The following is a 24669-nucleotide window of genomic DNA, read 5'->3' on the forward strand; positions in this document are numbered from 1 at the left end:
GAAAGCGTATGCAAGATACTGAACTAGATACACCTTGGCTATGTCTACACTCGCGGCTTCTTGCGTGAGTAATATGTAAATGAGGCTAAGCGTGGAATATCGCAGAGCCTCATTTGCATACCGAATGAGCCACCATTTTTTTTTTCAGACGAGGCTCTTGCGCCAGGAGGAGTGTCTACACTGCCCCTTCTTGCGCAAGAAAAACCCTCTTGCGCAATGCCGTTCTTCCTGAAAAGTAATAGGTGTAACGGCGTTGCGCAAGAGGGTTTTTCTTGCGCAAGAAGGGGCAGTGTAGACACTCCTTCTGGCGCAAGAGCCTCTTCTGGAAAAAATGGTGGCTCATTAGGTATGCAAATGAGGCTCGGCGATAGTCCACGCTTAGCCTCATTTGCATATTACTCACGCAAGAAGCCGCGAGTGTAGACATAGCCCTGGAGTCTGAACCGGTCTTCCTAGGTTCGTATGGAATTATGCGCCACCTTAATTCCAGCTTGCAGCAGCAGCTGCATTTTTCCTGGGTGGTATATTCTTTGCAGCCAGCTCCAGTCCCCCCCAAACTTCGGGGGTGCTCAGATCGAGCTAGAAGAGGCGTGGTCGGTCCCCTCCTCCCAGTGGGCCAAACTGCCACCCTGGGTCCAGACTTGACATCTTCAGCCTGACTCAGCTCATGGGAAGATTCCCGGCATGTCCAGAAATGCTCCGAGGACAGACTTCCCCTGGAGCATCACCAGACCCAGCTGGAACCCAGCTGCTCATGAACATGGAAAACGAGCAGGTGTTTGTGGGAGCTGGACTTGTTCAATCCCCTGGAAGCGCCAGGTCAAAGATCAAGCTTTCCCCCCTCGCCCCTGGGTCTGGAATAGCTCCCATGACCCAGGAGACCCATAATTTCAACAGACCGACCCTTGGACTGAGCGGCAGGGTTAGCACCAGCAAGTCTCCACCTCCTGCACTAAAGAGGTAGGGTTAGCCCTTGTGAGTCTCCGCCCCTTTACACAGAAACAATCAGAAGGGGTGGGGCTTACACCTTGGAGACTCCGCCCCTATGAGAAAACAATCATGACACATGCCCCATTTAACCACCAACTTTCCAGCACCAGGGGATGCCAGGCGCCTGGCAGGTTTGGAAAGCGCAAGTGCACTAGAAAAAAAAGTTTCATTTGCTCTTTACACTTGGGGAACACGCATCCTCCATCACCACCCTTCTTGCTTCAGCTACAAATGGGATGAGCCAACACAGCTGCCTCTGCTCTGCCTGGGGCCAGCTGCTCTGGTTTGGAGCACAGCTGCTCTAGGCTAGGTCACCGCCAGCCAATCAAAAGGCACTTCCCTGTTGCTAGGGTGGTGGGATGCAGGAGGAATAACCCCCCACCCTCTTGCTAGAATACGTCCTCTGAGGCTGCGTCGTTGTTAAGAGGATCCTGGTGACAAACGGCAACACAAGCACACGGCTTGCCCTGTCTGAGACAGATGAAAGGCCATAAAAACTAGGGGTCATAACGTAAGAACTAGGGATCACCAAATGAAATGAATAGGTAGCAGATTTAAAACAAACAAAAGGAAGTTTTTCTTCATGCAGAGCGTAGTCAACCTGTGGAACTCCTCGCCAGAGGATGTGGTGAAGGTTTTAACAGGGTTCAAAAAAGAACTAGATAAATTCGCGGATAGGTCCATCAATACTTATTAGCCAGGATGGGTAGGGATGGTATCCCTAGCCTCTGTTTGTCAGAAGCTGGAACTGGACGACAGGAGAGGGATCACATGATGATTCCCGGTTCTGTTCACTCCCTCTGGGGCATCTGGCATTGGCCACTGTCGGCAGACAGGATACTGGGCTAGAGGGACCCTTGGTCTGACCCCGTCTGGCCGTTCTACTCTGCAGGGAAGTCAAGCCGGCGGGATGGGGAACAGTGTCTTAGAACAGGGCACGTGTGGGATGTGGGAAGGGCATTCATGTTTGATGTTCCACAGAGGAAAGGACAGTAAACAAAAACCAGGCCCACGGCGGGGGATATGATGCACTCCTGTAAGGGATTTCTAGCTGGGGCATCCCTTTGATGGCCTTCGACACTCGTAAACATCTCTGCGTCACACAAACATATATTAAAAAACCCACTAACACAACAGAAATATTTAAACCCACTAAGCAGCATCTACCTGGGCACATTAGCTTCCTCGGCAAACAGGGATGGGGCCTTCAAGGAGGAAGAGAGTGTGTGCTCGTTTTGAACTGGCCCCGTCCCTTGTAAACCAGGTCTTCAACAGGGGCATTAACAGAGATGTATCAGGCAGGGACTACAAGTCCCAAAATGCAGGGGACTACAACTCCCAGCATGCAACGCTGCGCGAGCACCACCCACCACGACAAGCTGGGACTCTGTCCCCCAGCAGCTCGCACTGTGGCCTGTTCGTCACACGTCTGGCCCCACCCCCTGGTTCTGGGTAACATGTCCCCGCCCCCAAACGTATGGGGAATGATTAAATGCAGCCCCAGGGTGGGAGGCGTGGACAACGCGTCCCACATGCCGCCCCGCCCTGGACAAAGCCTCCGCCTCTCCGGGCAATCGCGAATGAGCGACAATCTGGGAGCGACGTGGCCCCGACGCTTCGGAAAGTCTACAGACCCCTAATGACACTCTCCCGCCAGCCCTTCCCTTTCAGCGCCCGGCCTGCTTCACGGGGCAGCAGGAAAGTCCTAGGAGAAAGAAGCCAAGAAGCAAACGCAACCGGGGCAGGGCTGCCGGGGGGAACGTCCTCGAGTAACTCCACGCAGCAGGGCGAGGAGCAGAATCCAGGACCCCACCTGGGAGCTGGCACACCCTGGCTCCAGCCCACAAGCCCGGCCTCCGAGGGCAGCTCCAGCAAAGCTCCCTTCGGTTTTGTGTCTGTCGCCCCTGGAGCAGTCCATAGTACCTGGCAGGGCTCCGCCAGCCGCCACGCCAGCGCTGGGGATCCGGCGTGGGCCTCGCGGCCTCCCGCGGGCAGGCAGATCAGCCGGGAGGGGCCTGAGAAAGCCAGGAAGGGGAAGTTCAAAAGCAGACGCGAGCTCCCGAGGAAGCACCAACGTTTGCAGCGGAGAACCGTCCCTGGTGGGATCTGGAGAAGGGGAGGTTTAAACGCACGACTCTCTCCCGGGGGGTCCTCCACAGCCGGTCTCCTGAGGAGCTGGGGGGCTTATCCAGGCAGGGACGGCGTCTGGTTCCCTGCGGGCCTAGAAGTCCGAATCCGCATCCAGCAGCTCAGCATCCATGAGGTTCGTCTGGGAATGGACGGGGGCGAAGCCTGCCCTTCGGCCTGGAGTCCTCAACCCGCAGGGGACGCTCCCGCCGGGCAGGGCGCCAGGATCCAGGCCGGCGGCGGGGGGCTGGCATGCCAGGAAGCCCCTCACGCTGCCCTCGAAGGCCAGACCTTCCTGGGGCCCGGCCTCGGGGCAGAAGGGGCTGCTGACGAGGTGGAAGGCGGCGTGTTGCCTGGAGCCGGCGGGGTCGTCCCAGGGGAAGCGGCCTTCGTGCTGGCAGGCGCTGAGCCTCAGGCCAGGGTAGGAGCCCGGGGGCAGCGTCTCCTCTCCAAGCCGAGACTCCCAGGGGCTGGAGACCAAGCACTTCTGCCTGGGCAGCTTGGGCAGGCGTGGGACGGCGCTGCGGGCCTGCGGGGCCAAGGAGCCCACGTCGCAGAGCTGGGGCGCAGGCCCGGGCGGGCCGGCCTCTTTCTTCTTCCTCCTCTTCTTCTTGCGGCCGGCTCTCTTCTCCAGCTCGGGCGAGATCTCGGCGGCCACGACCCACAGGTTCGCCCTTTCGTCGGGGGGGACTGGGGGCAAGAGAGAGGGGGGCCGGGGTGAGGGGCCTGGCCGGGCAGACTCGCTCTTAACACACCCCAGGCAAGCTTAGCGAGCGGGACAGCAAGAGACAGACCTGAGAGCGGGCATGAGACAGCATCCTTGACCCAGCTCTGCCACCAACCCCTAGCTCACCACCCCTGCTATCCCACCACGCATAGCTCTCCCACTGCCTCTCCGTCCCGCCTTGCAGCCACTCGTGCGCAGCATCAATTTTGTCAAATGCACGGAGGCATGTGCAGATGTGCACCACCAGTAGAAACCCATGTAGCTGGCTGCGGGCGCTCTGCTAATCAGCTGGGCGGGGATTTGAATTTCTGGCCACCCAAGCGCGCGGATTACAGCCAAATTACGTTGCCCCTGGCTCCAGCTGGCAATCTTCCCTGCCTTTCCTGAGCTGCGAGCCCACCCCAGAAGTGGCCGCATGTCGATGGCTGCGGGGCAACCCCTCTCCTAGCCCTGCGCCTTCACTCCTTGCACCCCGTCTCCCGGCACTTCAACAGACGGGGGTCCTCATTTTCCACAGGGAGAAATGGAGGCCCAGCGTGGAGTCGTGACTTGCCCCAGGTTAGCGCCGGGCTGAGGAGAAAACGTGATGTCTCCTGGCGCCCAATCGCCGGGGAGCGGAGAGCACTGCCGCCCTTGTGGGATCCCGTTTCCGGCTCTGCAGATGTTCAGCTTCCTGCCTCGGTTTCCCAACTGCCAGCAGCTAGGCTGCAGGGCCTGTCTCTTGCTAGGGGGCTGAGCCGCACCCCCCAAAAAGGGGTCCCGACAACCGAAACCTCCCGGTGCCCCCAGGACGCCAATGGCCTCCCGCAGAAGTGCACGGCGGCGCTACCCCCTGGCTGGCCTGTCACCTTCGCCTCCCCGCGCTTTCCCAGAGGCTCACCAGGCGTCGCCACGGGCGTGACCGAGATGTCCTGAGGCAGGATGGCTCCTCTCCTGGCCACCATCTTGGTAACGTGCTGGGCCCAGGCCGAGGACACGTCGGCTGACGGCTCGTTGAGGTCGAAAGCCAAACCAGCTGGGACGAAAGTCAGAGAGATTCTCACCACCGGGCAGCAGGGAATTCACCCGCACAGGCAGCCCACTCTGGAGCCGACACCCCGCCTTCCCGTGGCGACCAGGGAGCCCTCCCATGCGGCCCCAATCCTCAGAGGCTGGACCCTGCGCGAGTGGCCCTGTTACGCACAGGGTCTGGCCCGTTCAACGGATCCGGAACAGAACAGCGAGTAGCTGCGCGAGCCGGCCTCGAATCCGGCTCCCAGCAGAGAGGAGGAACAGCGAGTAAAAACTGTTGTCGTCGCTGGACAAAGCGGCTCTCATTCTGGATGCAGACAGGCAGGGTGGTCCAGAGGTTAGAGCACATCTGGGTCCAATTTCCTGCACTGCCAGGGTGACTAGGACTGGGTCCCTTAGCCGCCCCTGCCTCAGTTTCCCTTCTGCCCAATGGGGCAAGAGCCCTGCCTTCACAGGGGCGTGTGAGGGCAACATCAAAGGCACAAGGCCGGGATATTGCTCTAGAGGGAGACGGCCACCCGTGGCTACCCGCCACGTGGTCAGACTGCCACGCCATGCTCTGTGTGCCCCATGCCCCGGGGGGCCAGACGTGGGGAATGGCGACAGGGGAGGGGTCACTGGATTCCCTGCTCTGTGGACTGCCTCTGGGGCACCTGGCCTCGGCCACTCTCGGAGGCTGGACACGGGGCTAATGGGATCTTTGGTCTCACCCAGTGTGACCGTTCCTGTGTTCTCGTTCGGGGGGGGCAAGCACTTCTGACGGGGACCACTCTAGGATTTTGGTAAGTGGCCCAGGGCCGCACTTTTCTCTGGAGGGGGTCTGGGTGCAGAAGGGAGCTTGGGGTAGGCGACTGGGGTGCAGGAGACGTGTGGGGTCTGAGAAGGAACTTGGATGAAGGAGGGGGTTGTGACCTGTGGCAGGAGGGGGGAGGGGTGCAGAGGGTTTGGGTGGTGACCTAGGGCAGTGGATTGGGGTACAAGGTCTGGGAGGGATTGGGGTGCAGGAGAGGATTCTGGCCTGGGGGAGGGGCATAAGCGGGGTGCAGGGTCTGGGAGGGATTGGGGTGCAGGAGAGGATTCTGGCCTGGGGGAGGGGCATAAGCGGGGTGCAGGGTCTGGGAGGGATTGGGGTGCAAGAGGATTCTGGCCTGGGGGAGGGGCATAAGAGGGGGTGCAGGGTCTGGGAGGGGTTGGGGTGCAAGAGGATTCTGGCCTGGGGGAGGGGCATAAGAGGGGGTGCAGGGTCTGGGAGGGATTGGGGTGCAGGAGAGGATTCTGGCCTGGGGGAGGGGCATAAGCGGGGTGCAGGGTCTGGGAGGGATTGGGGTGCAAGAGGATTCTGGCCTGGGGGAGGGGCATAAGAGGGGGTGCAGGGTCTGGGAGGGGTTGGGGTGCAAGAGAATTCTGGCCTGGGGGAGGGGCATAAGCGGGGTGCAGGGTCTGGGAGGGATATGGGGTGTGGGGGAGGGTGGGCGGGAGGTGCTGACCTAAGCAGCTCTCTCAGGAAGGCTTCCCTGCCTGCCAGCAGCCACACGCGGCTCAAAGCGGCAGGCGGTTCCGGGTGGCTCTCTGCGCTGCGGGGGCAGAAGAGGCTTCCTGCTGTCCCCGCCCGCCAGGAAAATCTCTTGGCTCCTATTGCCTGGAAACCGGCCAATGGGAGCCGAGAGATTTAGCTGGGGGCGGGGACAGCACGAGAAGCCCCCTCTTCCCCCCCCAGCGCAAAGAGCCCCAGGGAGCGGCCAGGCCCTTGGAGTGGCGCTGTTCCGTGCCGCCGGGGCGCACCACGGGCCGGATCCGAAGGCCTGGTGGGCTGCAGCGCCCTCTAGTGAGGGCGGAGGGCAGTGCCTGAGAACCGCGTCCCACGTGCCCCACAACAAAGCTGGGACTGATAAGCGCGGGGGGGTAGTGGGGGTTGCAGAGGAGCCTCAGGCAGTGGGGGGAAGCCCGCGGCTCCCCCCCTTGGCACGGGACGTACCCACGGGCCCGTCGTGCGAGAGGGTGTGCATGCTGAAGGACAGCTCCTGCTCCGGGTTGTGCAGCAGCTCCTTCCGCCGGGAGAAGGCCTTGGCGATCATCTTGCTTTTCTTGATCCTCTTGGGCTCGTCATCGCTCTGTCCCGTCAGCCTGCCGGGGGCGGGAGTGGGAGGGGAGCTGGTTCAGAGGTGGGGAGGGCAGGGCACTGATCCGCTGCAGCATGGGGCAGGAGATCCCCCGGGGTGGGGCCCGAGGGCCAGGCCTGCCCTGTCCTGCTTAGCCAGGAAGTCGTCCATCCGCCTGTCTGTCCCCCCACTCACCAAAGGTCACCAATGTCCCGCTCTTTCCCCAGATTCCCCCTCCCTCGGGACCGGCTGAGACCTGCCAAATTCACCACACGGGCCGCCAGACGAGGGCAGCTTCGGGCCTGGCCTGGGCCGTGGGGCACGTGGTCCCCCAGCTGCTCCCACCTGCACCAGGTGCGCTTCCAGATGAGGAGGGTGGCTTTGGTCCACACCCAGGTGCTCATGGAGATGCCGGTGCCGAACATGGCGAAGAGGTTGATCTTCTCCACCAGCAGGCTGGGCCGGTTCTTGATCTCGCAGTTGGGGATGGGCTTGTTGGTGTGGATGGCGATCGTCACGTTGGCTTCGCACCTGCGGCAGAGAGGCGGGGCTTGGTGGCCGCACGGAGAGCGGGGGCGACAACCCACCCGGGCCTCGGTAACGGAGCCCGAGGGGGGGCACCAGGAAAGCCATCGTCCCCCCCAGCTCTCCCGAGTGCAGCCAGATAAAGGGGCATTAAACACACCTCCCCCCCTTGCAAGGAGCAGCTGCCGATTCAATTTGGGACAGAAACTCAGGGGCTGAGTTCCCTTCCTGCAGCTCGACTGATCCCAACAGCTGCCCAGAGGCCACGGTGAGGGGCCTGCAGGAGGTCAGAGAGCTGCGGGCAGCAGCAGGAGCATCGAGTGACGGGCTCTCCATTGGGGCGCAGCGGACGCCCCCCCCAAGGGTCCTAGCCTTGGGAGCAGCCGGCAGGGCGTTCAACAGCCTGGCACCGGGCATGGTGACGGGCTCACAGGACCTCCTGGAGCAGGTAATCCCAATCCGTCTCACCAGGATCGGGCGTGCCCCAGTCCTCATGCCACGGGGCTAGGCTCTGCCCAAGGCCACGGGCAGCCAGTGCCGTCATGCCTGGGGGGGTGACACAGGGACCAGCCGTGGCATCGGCCAGCGCCCGGCTGGGGATCCTCACGAGGTGCCGGGGAAATGGGAAGGGCATCGTCATGGGACCCGGGGGGGTTGTGGAAAGCGTCACCCTCTTCCAACGCTGGCCAAGGAGCAGTCCTGCCAGAGCAGAGCCCCGGGGGCCTGAGGGGGGGGGCGCCGCCGGCTCCCACTTACAGGACGTACTCCCGGAAGCTCCGCTCCCACTCGGCCTGGTTGAAGAAGTCGTAGAAGTGGCAGGCGAAGGTGATGAGCACGAAGCCGAAGGCCAGGAAGCCGAAGATGCCTGCAAGAAGCCGGGAAGGACCCAGGGGTTATTCCCGCGGCTCCAGGACGCCGCACGCAGCTGCCAGGACGGAAGCCCAGCCACCCAGGGAAAGGGAAGGGAGGGGTCAAAGCATAGCTCGGGCTCCTTCGACACCTCTAGGGTCCTCGTGAACACCAGCGGCACCCACTTCTCGCGCACCACAGAGCTTCCCGTGCACACCAGCGGTCCCCCACAAGCCAGGCCCGCCCGGGCCCCGCTTACCCAGCCGTAACATGGTCTCGTTGATTTTGCTGGCCGCCTTCTCGCTCAGCAGGCCGGGGTGGTTACTTTTGATGGAGAACAACGTCATGACGCCTGGGGGCAAACAGACAGCAGGGCGGGCGCGTCAGCCAGGCGCCTGGCACCGGGCCGGCAAGGCAAGAGCGCCAGGACGGCCTGGGGCGGCCTCAGGAGCCCCAGCAGAGACGGAGCAGGGAGGGAGAGCCTGGCTCCCGTGGGGTCGTGGCTGGCGGCGCGGCGCCAGGGGGCTCGGCCGGGGCGTGTGGCAGGCACAAGCCGGACCCCCGCCCCTCCCGTGGGCTGCTGCAATGCCAGAGCAGGGGAGCTGCTGGGGGGTGGCAGGAGATGGGCTGCACCCGGCAGGTTGCCCCTTCCCCCGCTTCGGGCCATTCAATGAACTACAGGAGCCCTCTCTGCCCCGGGTGGGGGAGTTTATCCCACGTGCACGGAGGGAAATGTCTTCCTTCCCAGCCAGGAACCAGAGCCTGCACCTCACCCTTCACCCGGGACACGGCCCAGCACGTGTGACCCACACGAGAACGTGGCCTCTGTGTCTCCCTCTAGTGGCTGGTCCTCATACGAGGATAACAGTCTACTACAGCTGCCGGCTAAGCGACGACAGCCGTGTCAATCCCAGGGTACCGGAGAGACAAGGCGAGCAAGGTAATACCTGTTACCGGGCCAACTTCTGTTGGGGAGGGAGACAAACCTCTAAGCGCCAGGGCTCTCCTGCAGGCCTGGGAAACGTACTTATACACACACAGCTGTTCTCTAGGCATTAAATGGGGGTGAAACCAGCCAATCACGAGGCTCAGAAGACAAACCCGCCCTCTCGCCAGTGCTGGGCACTTGTCACAGCGCGATCCTTCCGCAGCGGATCTCTCGGTCCTCAGCCGCCAGGGAAACCCGCCCCGCGCTTTCAAAAGACGGGCCCAGAGCCTACGTTTGCAGCGTTGCGACCCAGCAAAAATCGTGGTCTTGATACAGACCCAGCCTTCGACCGGCTAACCCCAGGGAGTCTGTCCTGGAGTGGTGTGAGGAGACCACCTCCCCGGGCACGGCCCTTCAGAAGGTGCGTGAAATACAGACACTAAACAAAGGGGTTGCAGTCGGTGAGGCAGGGCGTGGAATTTTCACACCCGAGCGACGCAGTGCTACCGAAGTAAGGCTACGTCTACACTGCAAGGTGTTTGCGCAAAAACCTGCGGCGCGTCCACACCTCAAATGCTCTTTTGCGCAAGGAAATCAAGAGTAAAACGGCAGAAGGGAGGGCTTTTTCCACCGTAGGTCAACCTCCTTTTACGAGGCATCACTCCTTTTTGCGCAAGAGTTCTTGCGCCAAAAGGCAGGTGGGGACGCTCCAGAGGGGTTTCTTGCGCAAGAAAAGCACAGGTGCTTCTGTGCACGGCCAGCAGAGCTTTCTTGGGCAAGAGCGTCCATGCAGTGTGGACGCTCTCTTGCGCAAAAGCACGTGGCTTTTGCGATGTGCTTTGAGGTGTGGCCGTGCTCTTGCGCAAGAAGTTATTGCACAAAAACGCTTGCGCAAAAGGCTTCTTGCACAAGCTGCACGTAGTGTAGACGTAGCCTAAGCGTGCAGTGTGGACCTGGTCTCCTTAGCAAAGCGCTCGGTGCAGCTCAGATGCTGGTCTCTCCCCGAGAGGAGATGGCTCATAACCGACACCACCTGCCTCCCTCGGCTCAGGTGTCAGCGGCTCCCACCTTCGCCCCGGGAGGCCCCAAACTACATCCCGCTGATGCGTCCGCACCCACCTCGGATGAGGAAGTAGCCTCCCACGATCAGCACCAGGCCGATGGGCGCCAGGACGAAGCCGGCCCGGTAGCGATAGTTCTTGTAGCCCACAAAGCAGATGCCACTGACGGAGTCTCCATCCACCTGGGCGGGGCAGAGGCATCAGTGTCCGGCTTTCCCCAGCCTGCCGAGGGGGCTGGGAATCTCGTGAGAACAGGGCTGGGCTGGCCCTGTCCGGGGGGAGGCGGGGGAACCTGGTATCTATTCGGGGGCGGAGACAGCCTATATCTCTGCCACGTGGTAGAACAGGTATGGTAGATGGCCGGGTGTTTACTGGGAGGGAGTGGGACAGGGATGGAGGCTGGTGCGTCCTACAGGTCAGTCCAAACAGCCGGGATTTGTCTTTGGGAGCACACTGGGGGACAGGAGGGGTCCCCGGCAGTCCAGGGAGGGAGCCACGAACACGGTGGGGGGGCTGGGAAATGCCAACCCCCACCTGGATCGCACCGGGGATGTTCGCAGACACAGGGAGCCCTAGGGGAAAAGAGGAGATGGCTCTTGCTCACCGATGCCGGGTTAACGTCCCACCCCCAGGAAGAGTGATGGGAGCCCTGAGAGAAGAGCATCCCCGGGGAGGCGGGGGGAGGACCTAGAGCTCTCCATGCCGGGCCCCCCTACCTGGGCGACAGCCAGGATGGCGACGGTGAGGACGAAAGGGATGGCCCAGGTGACCAGGTGGAAGTAGGAGGTCTTGCCCAGCAGCGGCTGGTAGGTGGTGCCCAGGGCCTTGAACGAGGTGTGCCAGGCGTAGGTCAGCATGACGAACCAGATCACGCCCGACATCAGCGAGTAGTAGACGATGACGAAGATGATCACGCAGGAGAGCGTCTCGTTGGAGCTGGGGAGGGGGACAGGACAGGGTTAAATATCGGTTAACTGGACAGTCGGTTAGCCTCATGAATTCTCATCGGTTACTCGACTGTTCTCTAGTCCCCGGGGGTGGGGCTGGCAGCCAGTGCGCTCCGGCCCTGCTCCCAAGCAGCCCCCTTCCCCTCCACGCTGCTGCCTCTGAATCAGAGGCAGCAGCGCAGGGGGCCAGGCGGGAGCTGGCCCGCAAGGGGAGCCAGTTTAAAAAGCAGCTCCCCTTGCGGACCGGCCGCCTGTCGCCCCGTGCTGCTTCCTTGGATACAGAGGCAGCGACCCCCGGCGTGGGGGTGGGTCTGAACTCCTGGTCCTGGTGTCCACCTCGCTCCTCGTACACTTGAAATGCAGAGCTGCAGGGGGGGTAGGTCCCAGACCTGTCACGAGCCAGGACTGAGCTGGGCTGCTGGTCATCCTGCTGCAAAATGTACTGGTGGGGGGAATGCGCGTAGTCTACAGCAGCCTATAAGCTTTCGCTTATCGGTTAACCGACTACACCAGCTGTGGCCAAGCCGCATGCGGTTCTTCCCCCGCTAGGGTGCGGCTTGCAAAGCCCCCCCCTCCCCTGTGGCTCATAAAGCCTCCCCCACACCCCTGAAAACAGCCCTCTCCTCCTGGCTCCCCGGGGCAGGGGAGCCGTCCGGCACGGCCATTAAAGCTGGAGTATTATAGACGGTGTTGGCCGGCGGGAGCCTGATGTGCCTAAAAGCCTCTAAACGCGTTTTCTTAAAGGGGCAGTCTTTTCTGTTGTTGTTTTTGCTCGACAACTTTGCCCTGGATCCAATGATATCTTGGCTCTTTGCCCAGAATGGGTTGGCCACCCCGGATTACACTATTACATCCCTAGACAGGGCTGGGAGTGGGTCTCTCCCCCCATCCTTCCTTCCCTCCCACCTCCTGATACATACTTGCTAGCATGCCCCGGTGCCCTGTAACATGGCGGCTCCCATCCCAGCCACACCTGGGTCCCATGGGAGCTCTGCCCAGAACCCCATCCCCAGCTCTGTCCCCAGCCCCCCCCACCGGCCCTTCCCTTCAGCAGGCTGCGTCAGAGCCGGGGATGGGGCCGCTCGTCCCGCGGGGCAGAGGCACCTACGTCGGCTCCCCCAGCCGCATGGTGCCGTCGGCTCGGCACACGATCTCGCCGCGGGCCCCGTCCATGAACTGCGCCAGCCAGCCGATGCTGCCCACGAAGAAGCAGGCGTTGACGTAGAAGAGGATGACGGCCGGGTAACGGTTCGAGTTCTTCCAGTCGGCAACAAACGTGGCCTGGGGTGGGGGTGGGGGTGAGACGAGAAATGGGTCTGGGGCCATGTAGCACCTGCTCCCGGCCTCGCTCTACAGCCTGCTGTTCAGCCCTGAGCTGAGAGCAGAACCAGCCAGCAGGGGGTGCTCCGAGCCAGCGCCCATGGTCCGGGAATCAGCCGCCAGCCACCCCCTCCCGCCCGGCCGGGGCTCTCGGCAGCTCCGCTCACCAGGGTGAAGAAGGTGCAGAAGATGGTGACGGAGCTGAAGGCGGCGATGTACACGTGCATGTCCCGGTGCTCGCTCTCCGTGAAGAGGGGGTTCTGGCACTGGATGCCGCAGCCCTCCACGTCCTCGTACCAGCTCTTGGGGTTGTCCGTCTGCACCAGGGGCGCCTCGCAGTGCCCCGAGCTGTTGAATTTGATGTTCTGCACCTCGTTCTGCGGGCGTGGCGGGGAAGGGAGGAAAGGGATCGATACGGGCGGCAGGGACGCTGCCGTGACTCACGCCGAGGGCCGGGAACCACGAGTGTGGAGGTCCCAGATCTGCCACGGACGGGCTCCCCGCCCTGGGGGGAACCACGGACCGACCCGGCCGCAGACTGGGATTACGCCACACGCGGACACGCTGAATCAACGGGATTGGGCTAACCCCGCATTTCAGCTCTCCCGCCGGGAGGACACGGTCCTCTTCCTTTGCCTCTGGAAGGGGACGGGACATGGGAGCAGGGCTGGAGACGGGCTGACACAGAGGCTCTGTGGGGACGTGGAGAGAGGCAGCTGGCGTCGGGGACCCCCCTTGGTTAGGGTGAGAATCCGCCGCGGCTCCGCACCAGTCGCGTGACACGCGATAACCGTCCCACGACAAACCTTGTCCCGGTCCCACTGAAACCCCCAAATATTCCAATTGCCACCGAGTTTTCTAAGGCTCTTCCCCCACACCAAGCACCCAGTTTAGGCTTCATCTGTGCGCCCGTGTCTCTTGGGGGGAGGACGGGGAGGAGGGTGTCTCCTATCACCAGAACAGTGGCTGGAATGCCTGGTCCCTCACATGGACACAGCACGGCCCAGCACTTTACAAGGCTTCCCCAACCTCGGCTGAAATGCAGCCGCCTCTGGAGCAGAACCGAGTCGCTCCACAGCGCTGTACAACAGCCTCGTAGGGAGAGAAATCCCGATTAACGTCACTGAGATTCCAAGGGGGAGTCAGCTGTAGACAGGAGGTCACCGCCCACTTTGGTTGTATGTCTCGGGCACATAACCGCACCTCTGGCCGCACGGGGCTCGCTAGCACCCAGCCAGGGTGTTGAGTCTGTACCAACACCAACATGTTTATCTCCAAAACAGGCCCAGCAGCGTGTTTCAAGCCCGCCCAGGCAAGTTCGGTTAATATGGCCCAGTCCGTCCACTGGACCTGCCGGCTGGAATCAGGTCGGGGGGCCGGAACCGGGGCTGGTCCTGTTGTCGAGATAAAGCATCTGATCCTGCGATATTTCTGCGGCTGGAGAACATCTGCCGCTAGAGAGCAGTGTTCCCTGTAAGCTGAGCGCTTGGGTGGCTTCCCAGGAGAGATTCAGGGACCGCCCAGCTGATTAGCAGAGCGCCCACTGCTGTCCACAGCTGGCACCATGTGTTTCTCCAGGTGGTGCACATCCGCACATGCTTTGGTGCATGTAACAATATTTATCCTGCACATGGATGGGAAAAATTAGAGGGACCATCGCGAGAGAGCTCCAAATAGCGCCCCGTACAGTTAAGGCCTGTGATGTGGCCACCTCTCTCCTCAGAGTTGAATCAGGACCAAATAGCCCATCCAATGACTCATGGTCCCCTCTCCCCCCAGGACCGACGCCCCCGCCCCGAGCTGCACGGAGGGTGCTGCTTCAGCCCGTAAGAGGCACGGGGCCAGGATGGCCGTGCCGTGGGACGGACACCGGGCACCGCGGTGAGGTGCGAGACGCCTCCTTACCGGGCAGCCTTCCGGAAAGCGGTCCGTGGTGCACTTGAGGAAGTCAGGCCAGCCCCGCTCCCGTTCCACGATGGTGCACGGGCCCCGGGTGGCCTGGCACAAGGTCTGGCTGGGCAGCTCCACCTGGCCGTCCTCGCACTTGGGCATGTACACGGCGCAGAGCAGCGGCTGGATGGCGTCCCAGCAGCGCGGGGCGTTCCGCAAGCCTGGCCGAGGGAGAAAGCCGCCGTGGGAATTCGGCACGGGTGTCGCACGCTGCCCTCTAGTGGCTGGGCCCTGTAACCACGACAACCAACCCCTTCCCACTGAAGGACACTCCCTTAGCTCGGCCAGGCAAGGCCTGCGTTTCTGATGCGGACGCTGCCGGTTCAATCCCCGATGACCACGACAGTCCTTGTGCCAAGGACGGGGCATGTAATGGAACCAGGCTAGGACGTGCTCCATCCAGTGCCCACACAGCCAGTTTGTGACCGTCCATCCCCCCCTTCATAAAACACAGGATTTATCTAGGGGCATGGGCTGTTATATGGTACCAGGAAAGGCTCAAACTCCTCTGTGCAACACTCCTCCACTAGCCCCCTCCGTCAACAAGCAGCTGCTGTGAACAGACCCTCCGTTCTCAGGTATTTCAGCTGTTCCCTGGGTCACAAATGCACCTGGGCTACAGAGAGCCCTTTGACAGATTTATTTTCAGCAGCATGCCGGGAAGGGGGGTTCAAACAAACTCGCTGCTCCATTGCCTACGGCCCAGAGCGGGGGACAGCACCCTCTGGCTCTCATGCCAAACGTGGCTCAGAACGGAACCAAACGTGTCTCTTCGACCAGTCCCCAAACCCAGGCTCCTTCTTACATGAACAGAAAACGGAATTCGGAACGTTAGAAGCACGTGGCTCCCCCTGGCAGGGGGACTCAGTTGGTTTCGAGGGCCGGCTGAGGGGGACGTGTGCGCTCCATGCTGGGAGAGCGAGGGGGGCTGGTGGCGGCAGAGGCCTCCCTTTGGCCGCAGTGGCCCAGCTCCAGCCCCCATCTGACGGCCAGGGTCTGTCCCCAGCTCCTGCAACTGCTGCAACAGCCCAGCTACAGTGGCCTGGCCTGGCCAACAAGGCCCCCATCTGGCTGCAGCATCCTGTCCCCAGCCCTGATCCTGGCAGGCCCCGTGGTCTGGTAGCAGGAAGGGCTTGCTGGTGCCCCCCTCCTGCTGCAGCACGGGTTCAAGGGGAGGCCACGATCCGGCTGGAGCCACCCCGGCTCAATCCCTCGTTCAGCCTCTGCTGCCTGGTGCAGCAGCCCAGCCTCAGCCAGGTAAAGTAACCCAGCCCCAGTGCCCCCCCCCACACTCTACTTCCCACCCCCACTGCCTTGCTCAGCCTCCTGCACCTCCCACACACCCCAGCCCCCTGCCCTGAGCCCTCATTCACCCCCACCCTGACTCCTGCACCCCCACATCCCCAAACTGCACCCCCAGCAGCATAAGTCCCATTAAATAAAACTGTGAGTGCAAAGTTTCATTTCTGCTATTATTAATCATCACGTCAATTATCGATTATATGACGTCTATCATACTGTATAGCAGAAAGGAGACAGAGGTGAACCGTGGGGGCACGCAAGACAAATGGGGGGTTCTGAAAGAGGTACAGCACTCTGGGAAGTTTGAGCACCACTGATTTAAACCTCTCGGTTTCTCCACGCCCCTAATACACAGTGGGGCTAATATTGCTCCCTCTTAGAGCTGAGCATTACACCTTGAAAGCCCACCCTCCAGCAGTCCCCTAAGCCAGCCAGGCCCCCAGAAATCGGTATCTTTGAAGCACGCCATGCATCATTCATCCATGGAACTCACTGCTTCAGGACAAATAGCAAGATTCAAGATAATGATGCGAGGCGCATCGCATAGAACAAAATGTCCATTAGGCACCTTTAACCGTGTCATGTGAGCAAAGCCTTTACTTATGAGAACTCTTTCAGTGGACTATTTGAACATAAATGATTCAAGTATCCGGTGGAACCTTAGGGTATGTCTAGATTATAGGCTTTTGTCGACAAAGAGCGTCTAGACTACATCCAGTTCTGTCGACAAAGCAAGCTGCTTTGTCGACATGACAATGTAGACACAAAGGACAGTGTAGATGCAATAATGCCTTCTGTCGACAGAACTCTGTCAACAAAAGGCGTTATTCCTTGTAGAATGAGGTTTACATCCGTTGACAAAACTGTTGAGTTCTGTTGATGTTATGTTGACAGAACTCAGCGGTAGTGTAGAGGCAGGTATAGTTTTGTCGACAAAGGTCCACTTTAGTCGACAAAACCCTGGGCTGTGTCTAGACTGGCCACTTTTCCAGAAAAACTTGCCAGCTGTCTATACTGGCCACTTGAATTTCCGCAAAAGCCCTGACGATCTCATGTACGATTGTCAGTGCTTTTGCGGAAATACTACGCTGCTCCTGTTCGGGCAAAAGTCTTTTTCCGAAAAACTTTTGCGCAAAAGGGCCAGTGTAGACAGCAGAGATTTGTTTTCCGCAAAAAAGCCCCGATCGCCAAAATGGCGATCAGGGCTTTTTTGCGGAAAAGCGCGTCTAGATTGGCTATGGACGCTTTTCCGCAAAAAGTGCTTTTGCGGAAAAGCGTCCTGCCAATCTAGACACGCTTTTCAGAAAATGCTTTTAATGGAAAACTTTTCCGTTAAAAGCATTTCCGGAATATCATGCCAGTCTAGACGTAGCCCTGTAGTCTAGACACACCCTTAGAGACTAACAAAAATAAATAGAATCATGAGCTCGTGTTTAGAACTCACTTCATCAGATGAGTTGGAGTGGAAATAACAGAAACCAAGAGATATACAGAACATCAAAAGAAGTACCTGCCAATTGTAGGACCCCTGTTAATTAGGCTACTTAAGCGGGCTGGATGTGAATAAATGATTCAGCAATTGTAAGTTGAAGGGATATGACAAGGTCAAATTTCACCCAAAAGTTTACAGGCTTTGTAAAAAAATAAAGCAAAATCTCAAATGCCAAAGTATTTTTATTAAGTGTAAAAATAAAACAGAGACCACCTAGTAACAAAACCCCCTTTCAGCATTTGCAAAGTAACGCCATGGCATCAAGTCAGTGCCTCACAGCTCGGGAGTGAAAACACATCGATGTTGGTGACGCAGGGGAGGTGGGACTGAAACAGATGATCCCGTTTTGAAAAAAATCAAAACTCCGAGCCACGCCAAGTGAGGGCAGCGGGCGTAAGAGCGAGACGCCAACTGAAATGCTACGTTGCTGCCACGTTCGTGATCTCCCCCGGCGTGAGCAGCACAGGAAGGTGGTTAGTTCATTAACAATGAATTCGGATTTTTATCCCGACCAGTGTTTCAGCATCGGTTTTAACGCTGCCATTGGTGTTTCTGCAAACACGTCAGACACGGCTCTGATGCAGGGATGTAAAATCCCGGTTACTCTGTTAACCAGCTAGACTGCAGTTTAACTGGTTCAGCAGGGTCCCACTCCCCCACCCCCCGCACGAGGGGGCAGGCAGCTCAGTGCATGGCGGGGGGGGGGGGGCAGGGAGCAGAAGCAGCTCCTCCTGTGTGCAAGGCAGCCCGTTCCTGCTCTTGGCCCCCCATGTGTGGGGGGAGGACGTGTGCGGCTCCCAACTCCCACAAGAGGGTGATGCTTCAGGTAACTTTGGTTAACCAGTACTCACTCACATCCCTTCTCTGGTGTCCTCCTCTTACAGGTCTGAGTCCGACCCGGCTCACTTCTAACCATGGCTCAGAGACCTCTCACAACTTCATCCAACAGCTCAGACCAGCAGAGATTCCCCCCCTCATAAGAACATAAGAACGGCCGTACTGGGTCAGACCAAAGGTCCATCTAGCCCAATATCCTGTCTGCCCACAGTGGCCAGCACCAGGTGCCCCAGAGAAGGTGGACCGAAGACAATGATCAAGCGATTTGTCTCCTGCCATCCCTCTCCAACCTCTGACAAACAGAGGCCAAGGACACCATTTTATCCCCTGGCTAATAGCCTTTTATGGACCTAACCTCCATGAAATTATCTAGCTTCTCTTTAAACTCTGTTATAGTCCTAGCCTTCACAGCCTCCTCTGGCAAGGAGTTCCACAGGTTGACTACACACTGTGTGAAGAAGAACTTTCTTTTATTAGTTTTAAACCTGCTCCCCATTAATTTCATTTGGTGTCCTCTAGTTCTTCTATTTAGGGAACTAATAAATAACTTTTCTTTATCGGCCCTCTCCACACCACTCATGATTTTATAGACCTCTATCATATCCCCCCTCAGTCTCCTCTTTTCTAAACTGAAAAGTCCCAGTCGCTTTAACTTCTCCTCATATGGGACCCGTTTCAAACCCCTAATCATTTTAGTTGCCCTTTTCCGAACCCTTTCCAAGGCCAAAATATCTTTTTTGAGGTGAGGAGACCACATCTGTACACAGTATTCAAGATGAGGGCGTACCAGAGTTTTATACAGGGGCAGTAAGATATTCACCCTCCACCCATCTCCCTGTAAGTCTGGCAGGTCAGTGGAGTGTATCACCATGTGATGAGCCTGGACTATATTGATGTGTATTGCCATGGAAACAGAATCCGTCACTGGAGAAGCGAGCAGTTCCCGCCTGTATGTGGAGGGTTGGTAGGGGACATGCGGGTCTATGAACTGTACTGAAAAGTCGTGTGCGGCAGGGGGGGCCTGTCTCTGACTACAAGACAGTGGATGCTTACAGGATGGCAGCACCGGGGGCAGAGTTAAGGTTAACTTGGAAAGCACAGCTGCTTTGTACTCTGCTCTATTCAGATTAAAGGTTCTCGGACCGACACAATCTTCTGCACAAAGTCCCTGGAGTCGTTTCTGCGCTGGCGGCCTCGAGCGTGGTGACTGAGTTTGGAAAGAAGGGGGCGTGGTCCCCAAGGAGTTGCAGTGCAAGACAAGGTCTCTGTGTGCCCGCACGTACAACGGCTGAGGAGCACGCCCGGGCTGGCTGATTCACCGTAAGCGTGAACAAGCCCCGGACTCGTGCACTGGAACCAACTTCGGCGGAAGGTTTGGAGACGGAGAGGGAAGCTGCCCGGCGATTCCTGCGGGAGGAGGTGGAGCGGCCCTGGAAGAAGGTGCAAAGCGGAGGAGAGAGAGATGGGCAGGCAGGAGATGAGAACAGGGCTGGACGGAGGAGAGGGTATCGCCACGGAGGAGGCAGCAGCCAAAGCAGACAGAAAAGTGAACATAGAGGGCAAGGGTGCAGCCCACGTGACGTATCCAGTCGGGAGCTTTCTAGCAGTGGGCAAGGCAGCAGAGGGGGAAGTTTGGAGGAAAGTTTGGATCGGGCTTCCCCCCGAAATGTGACAGAGGGAGATTTTATAGGGGGATGAGAAAGGGCTTATTTGGGACCATGCTTCACTCTGGAGCCCCGTGGGCTGGGGGCTGCTCCAGCCTGGCTCCCCCACCCAGTATCCCCCTGAATCGGTTAACTGGTTAAAGGGGATTTTACATCCCTAGTTAGAAGGGGATCCAACAGGGCTGGGCGTGGGAGGAGTCTTGCCTCTTAACTAGCACGTGCAGACACTGCAGCGAAGAACAAAGCGACGGGGGTTGTCGGTGCTTCAAGCCACGCGCGGAGAGGCTCAGGAATAACACTGCTTCCCAGGATACGGCGCTCACAGGTTCACAGCGCTCGAGGCCCGGAGGGGCCGCTGGACCCTCTAGCTGGCCCTCCCGTGACATGTCACCCGGTCCCCCTGGGCTGAGCCAATAACGTGCCTCTGACTTGCCCCAGAGGGGGAGCCGTGGTAGGCTGTAGCTAAAAAACCAACCAACGGCCCTGTAGCACCTTAGGGTATGTCTACACTGCCACCCTAGTTCGCACTAGGGTGGCTAATGTAGGCATTCGAACTTGCAAATGAAGCCCGGGATTTAAATATGTCGGGCTTCATTTGCATCTTGCCGGGCGCCGCCATTTTTAAATCCCCATTAGTGCGGACTCTGTCACGCGGCACGGAGTAGGTAGTTCGAATTAGGCTCTCTACACCTCGTTCCCATCCCTCCCGCGTATGGCGGGACAGCCGCCGAACGCTGCAACTCAGGCCGAGCTGGGACAGAGTCCAGGGGGTACGTCCATTCCCACTAACCATGCTCGCCAGCACAGGGTCACCTGGCCTAACCCTCTGCCAAGAGGCGTGGGAAACCAGCCAAGACCGTCGCTTTTAGACAACCTCCAGGGAAGGCGATTCCCCCATCTCCCAGGCAGCCTTGTCCTCCGGGGTGAAAGCGAAACCTCACTGCTGGTAGCTTTGTCTCCAGGCAAACGGTCCAACAAGGAGGCCATGCTGTTCGTAACAGAGCAGCAGGATGTCAGGCAGAGACGTATTAGCCGTGTATGGCCAGTGGGTGCTGTTGGTTTCCTTCATCAGAGGTATCCAAGTCCTACAAGCTGGCCCTTGGGCATCTTTCGTCTAACTACAAGGCACATCCTACAGACGTTCCTTGCCTTGCAGCCCTGGCCTGGTCTTGTAGCCTGCAGGGCTCCGTCGTGTCAAGAGGATGCAGGTGGGTGCTAGAGATGGGTGCTTCAGGGTGCTTAGCTGATGGGGTTTGGCGTGGGGTGCTAGTCGCGTACTAGTGCAAGCGCCCGCGGGGGAAAGCAGGCTGCCTCTCCGCCACAGCACCCAAGCGTGAGCAGAGATCCCACCCGCGCTGAGCGCTGTGCAGAGGCGCAGTCGGACAGAAAGGGGCGCGCCAGACCCCCGGGGCAGCGAATGCTCATCTCATTCGGCCAGCTGGGACGTGGTCACTGGGGGACCCTCCACACCCACACGGGGAGGGAAGGTCTCCATTCAGCCACGTGTTTGGGCCCCCAAACCAGCCCACCCGACTCCTGGCACGCATGTTCGCGGCCCACCAAATTCCAGGCCACTCTCCTGGGAGTTCTACCATGGGGCCAGCCCTGGATTCATTTCCCGGGAACCGGGCTGAAACCAACATTTTATCCCAGGGGATAACTGACAGCTGATCCCATCATAGGCCAGACCAGAACTAGCCCTCTAAAGACCACCAAGAGAGAGAATGGCTCATTACCAGCCTCCTAAGCCACCCGATTCCCCCAGCTCTCTCCTCTGCATCTGACCAGTTCCCTCCCCATCCTTCTACCCTCCTGTCCCAGTGACGGCAGCCTTTGGAGGGTCCCCCTCCAGGGCTGGGAACCAGCTGCCGCTGTGATCCCAATTCTCTGAAACCGGATAGGAGGCTCTTTAGCATTGTCCCCGGGGAACTGCTAGCTCCTACCTGTTCAGACTACAGACAGCAATGACCGTTGGGCCCCGCCCTCTGGCTTTCCTGGAGTAGAGCAAAGCGACCCTCCCTGCTGCCCACGCATCGCCTGTGACAGTGCCCCCCGGGCAGACAAGCAGCAGCCAACGCCCCCCCGTGGGGCTCAGAGCCTAGGTGGAGCAGCTGCAGCAGCAGAGAGCTGCTTTCCCCAGCACTGCCAGGCACAGAGCCGCTCCAGGAAGCCAGAGGTGGGAATTCCCAGCCGCTCTCCCGGCTACATCAGAACGGCCACACTGGGTCAGACCAACCATCCATCTTGCCCAGCATCCTATCTGCTCACAGTGGCCAATGCCAGATGCTCCAGAGGGAGGGGGGACAACCGGTAATCCTCACGTGATCCCTCCCCATCACCCATTTCCAGACAAACAGAGGCTAGGGACACTATTCCTACTCATCCTGGCTACTAGCCATCGATGGACCTAACCTCCATGAATTTATCTAGCTCTTTTGCTGAACCCTGTTAAAGTCCTAGCCTTCACTACGTCCTCCAGCAAGGAGTTCCACAAGTTGACTGTGCACTGAGTGAAGAAAAAAAAACCCAAACATCTGCACTTGAGTGCCCCACCCAGCGTACCACCCACAGTCCCAGCATGAATCTAGGATCACAGTGAGGCTAGGGCGACAAGACCTTGCGCACTGTCTGCGGGGCCGGATGAACTCTGGAGCGGCAGTACCAGAGCACAGACCGCCGGCACTAAAGGCCTCCCTGTGCCCCCTGGCAGCAGTAGGAGCAAAGGAGCCAATTGCAAAAAGCAGGGGAAGTCCATCTATAAAGAGCACCGCACCCCCTCTGACCTGCCCCCCAAGCCCTCTGTGAGCTCTGCCTCTTCTCTCCCCAAGGCTGCCTGTGCCCAGGTGAGCTACGCCTGGACGGTGAGCTCTAAAATAGCCCCTCCAGTTAGGCCCATACGTCCCTGTATGGCCGGCCCCAGGGCTCCCGCAGACCTCTGGACTCCTCCGCCGCCCCTTCACCTCCCCCCAAACCACCTGATGTAGCCTGCCATGACTCGCACCCTCCCCCCAATGCCCCTCGCAGGACCTGCCCCCTGCCTCTGCATCCCTCCCCAAGACCTCCATGTGCCCCCTACTGCCTGCATTTGCTCCCAGCGCACCGCCCACCACCTGCCCCTTCTTCCAGCGCTCCCGACACGACCTGCCCCTCCTCCTGAACTTGCCCCTTTACCCTGGACCTTACACCCTACTCTCCTGCTTCCCCCCCTCCTCACGTTGGCCCACCAGCTCCCTTTGCCCTCCCCTGCATTGGCCCTCAGCCCCCCATGCCCTACTCCCCTGCATCGGCCCTCAGCCCCCCATGCCCTACTCCCCTGCATCGGCCCTCAGCCCCCCATGCCCTACTCCCCTGCATCGGTCCCCTAGGCCTCCATTCCCTGGCCGCCCCATGCCCTAGCCTGCTCCACTGTCATTGCCTCATACCGTGGCCCTTCCATTACCCCCCCCAGACTCTGGCCCCTCTCCATTACCCCCCCCCCCCGACCCTAGCCTGCTCCACTGTCATCGCCTCGTACCCTGGCCCCTTTCCATTGGCCTCCCCGAGATCCTGGTCCCTCTCCACTGTCTCCTCCCTGGTACCCTAGCACTCTCCACTGCCCCCCGTACCCTGTCCATTGGCCCCCCCATACCATAGCCCTCTCCACTGCCCCCCCGTACCCTGTCCATTGGCCCCCGCATACCATAGCCCTCTCCACTATCCCCCCCGTACCCTGTCCCCTGTCCACTGTCCCCCCTACCCTGTCCCCTCTCCATTGGCCCCCGCATACCATAGCCCTCTCCACTATCCCCCCCGTACCCTGTCCCCTGTCCACTGTCCCCCCTACCCTGTCCCCTCTCCATTGGCCCCCGCATACCATAGCCCTCTCCACTATCCCCCCTGTACCCTGTCCCCTCTCCACTGCCCCCCCAGACCCTCCCTCTCCACTGCCCCCCCGTACCCTAGCCCCTCTCCACTGCCCCCCCCGTACCCTAGCCCCTCTCCACTGCCCCCCCCGTACCCTAGCCCCTCTCCACTGCCCCCCCCCGTACCCTAGCCCCTCTCCACTGCCCCCCCCGTACCCTAGCCCCTCTCCACTGCCCCCCCCGTACCCTAGCCCCTCTCCACTGCCCCCCAGACCCTCCCTCTCCACTGCCCCCCCCAGACCTTGGCCCCTCTCCACTGCCCCCCCCCCCCAGACCCCGTCCCCTCTCCACTGCCCCCCCCAGCCCTGGCCCCTCTCCACTGCCCCCCCCCAGACCCTGGCCCCTCTCATCGCCCCCCCGGCCCCCTTACCGGACCAGAGCAGCAGCTTGTCGTGCGCCTCCTCCTGGGAGCCCGAGTCGGCGGCGAGCAGCGTGGAGGTGGCGGCGTAGGGCAGCGCCGAGCCCAGGCAGGCGGTGGCGCGGAGCCGCTCGCAGGGCGCCGCCCGCTTGCAGCGGTCCCGGGCGGCCGAGGCGTTGAGCGGCGCCCCGCGGCCCGGCCCCAGGCCCAGCAGCAGCAGCCCCCAGAGCAGGGGGCCCCGCAGCCCGCCCGCCGGGCCCATCCCCAGCCCCCTAGGGCGAGCCGGGCCCCGCTGCCCGCGCCCCGGCATCTCGGCCGGCCCGCCCCGGGGCCATCCTAGCGCCCCCCCCAAAATCACCCCCCCCCGCCCTGCAGGAGCGAGCCCCGCGCGCCCCCCCAAAAAACTCCCCTCCCCCCGCCCCGCAGGAGCGAACCCCGCGCGCCCCCCCAAAAAACTCCCCTCCCCCCGCCCCGCAGGAGCGAGCCCCGCGCGCCCCCCCAAAAAACTCCCCTCCCCCCGCCCTGCAGGAGCGAGCCCCGCGCGCCACCCCCCCCCCCAAAAAAAAACTCCCCTCCCCCC

General features: G+C 60.3%; 1 protein-coding gene across 1 annotated transcript; it reads right to left on the bottom strand.

Moving 5' to 3' along the window:
* Positions 1 to 351: 351 nt before the first annotated feature.
* SMO (smoothened, frizzled class receptor) lies at positions 352 to 24452 on the bottom strand. Its single transcript, XM_075925434.1, has 12 exons — positions 24102 to 24452; positions 14490 to 14695; positions 12752 to 12961; positions 12373 to 12545; positions 11034 to 11253; positions 10376 to 10499; positions 8588 to 8680; positions 8236 to 8344; positions 7300 to 7485; positions 6831 to 6979; positions 4725 to 4859; positions 352 to 3807 (listed from the first exon to the last, which is right to left on the bottom strand). Exons 1-12 carry the CDS (start codon positions 24397 to 24399, stop codon positions 3212 to 3214), a joined length of 2499 nt encoding a protein of 832 aa, XP_075781549.1. The 5' UTR covers positions 24400 to 24452; the 3' UTR covers positions 352 to 3211.
* Between the last annotated feature and the right edge of the window lie 217 nt (positions 24453 to 24669).

The sequence above is a fragment of the Pelodiscus sinensis genome, chromosome 1, assembly GCF_049634645.1.
Source record: "Pelodiscus sinensis isolate JC-2024 chromosome 1, ASM4963464v1, whole genome shotgun sequence".
Lineage (NCBI taxonomy): Eukaryota > Metazoa > Chordata > Testudines > Trionychidae > Pelodiscus > Pelodiscus sinensis.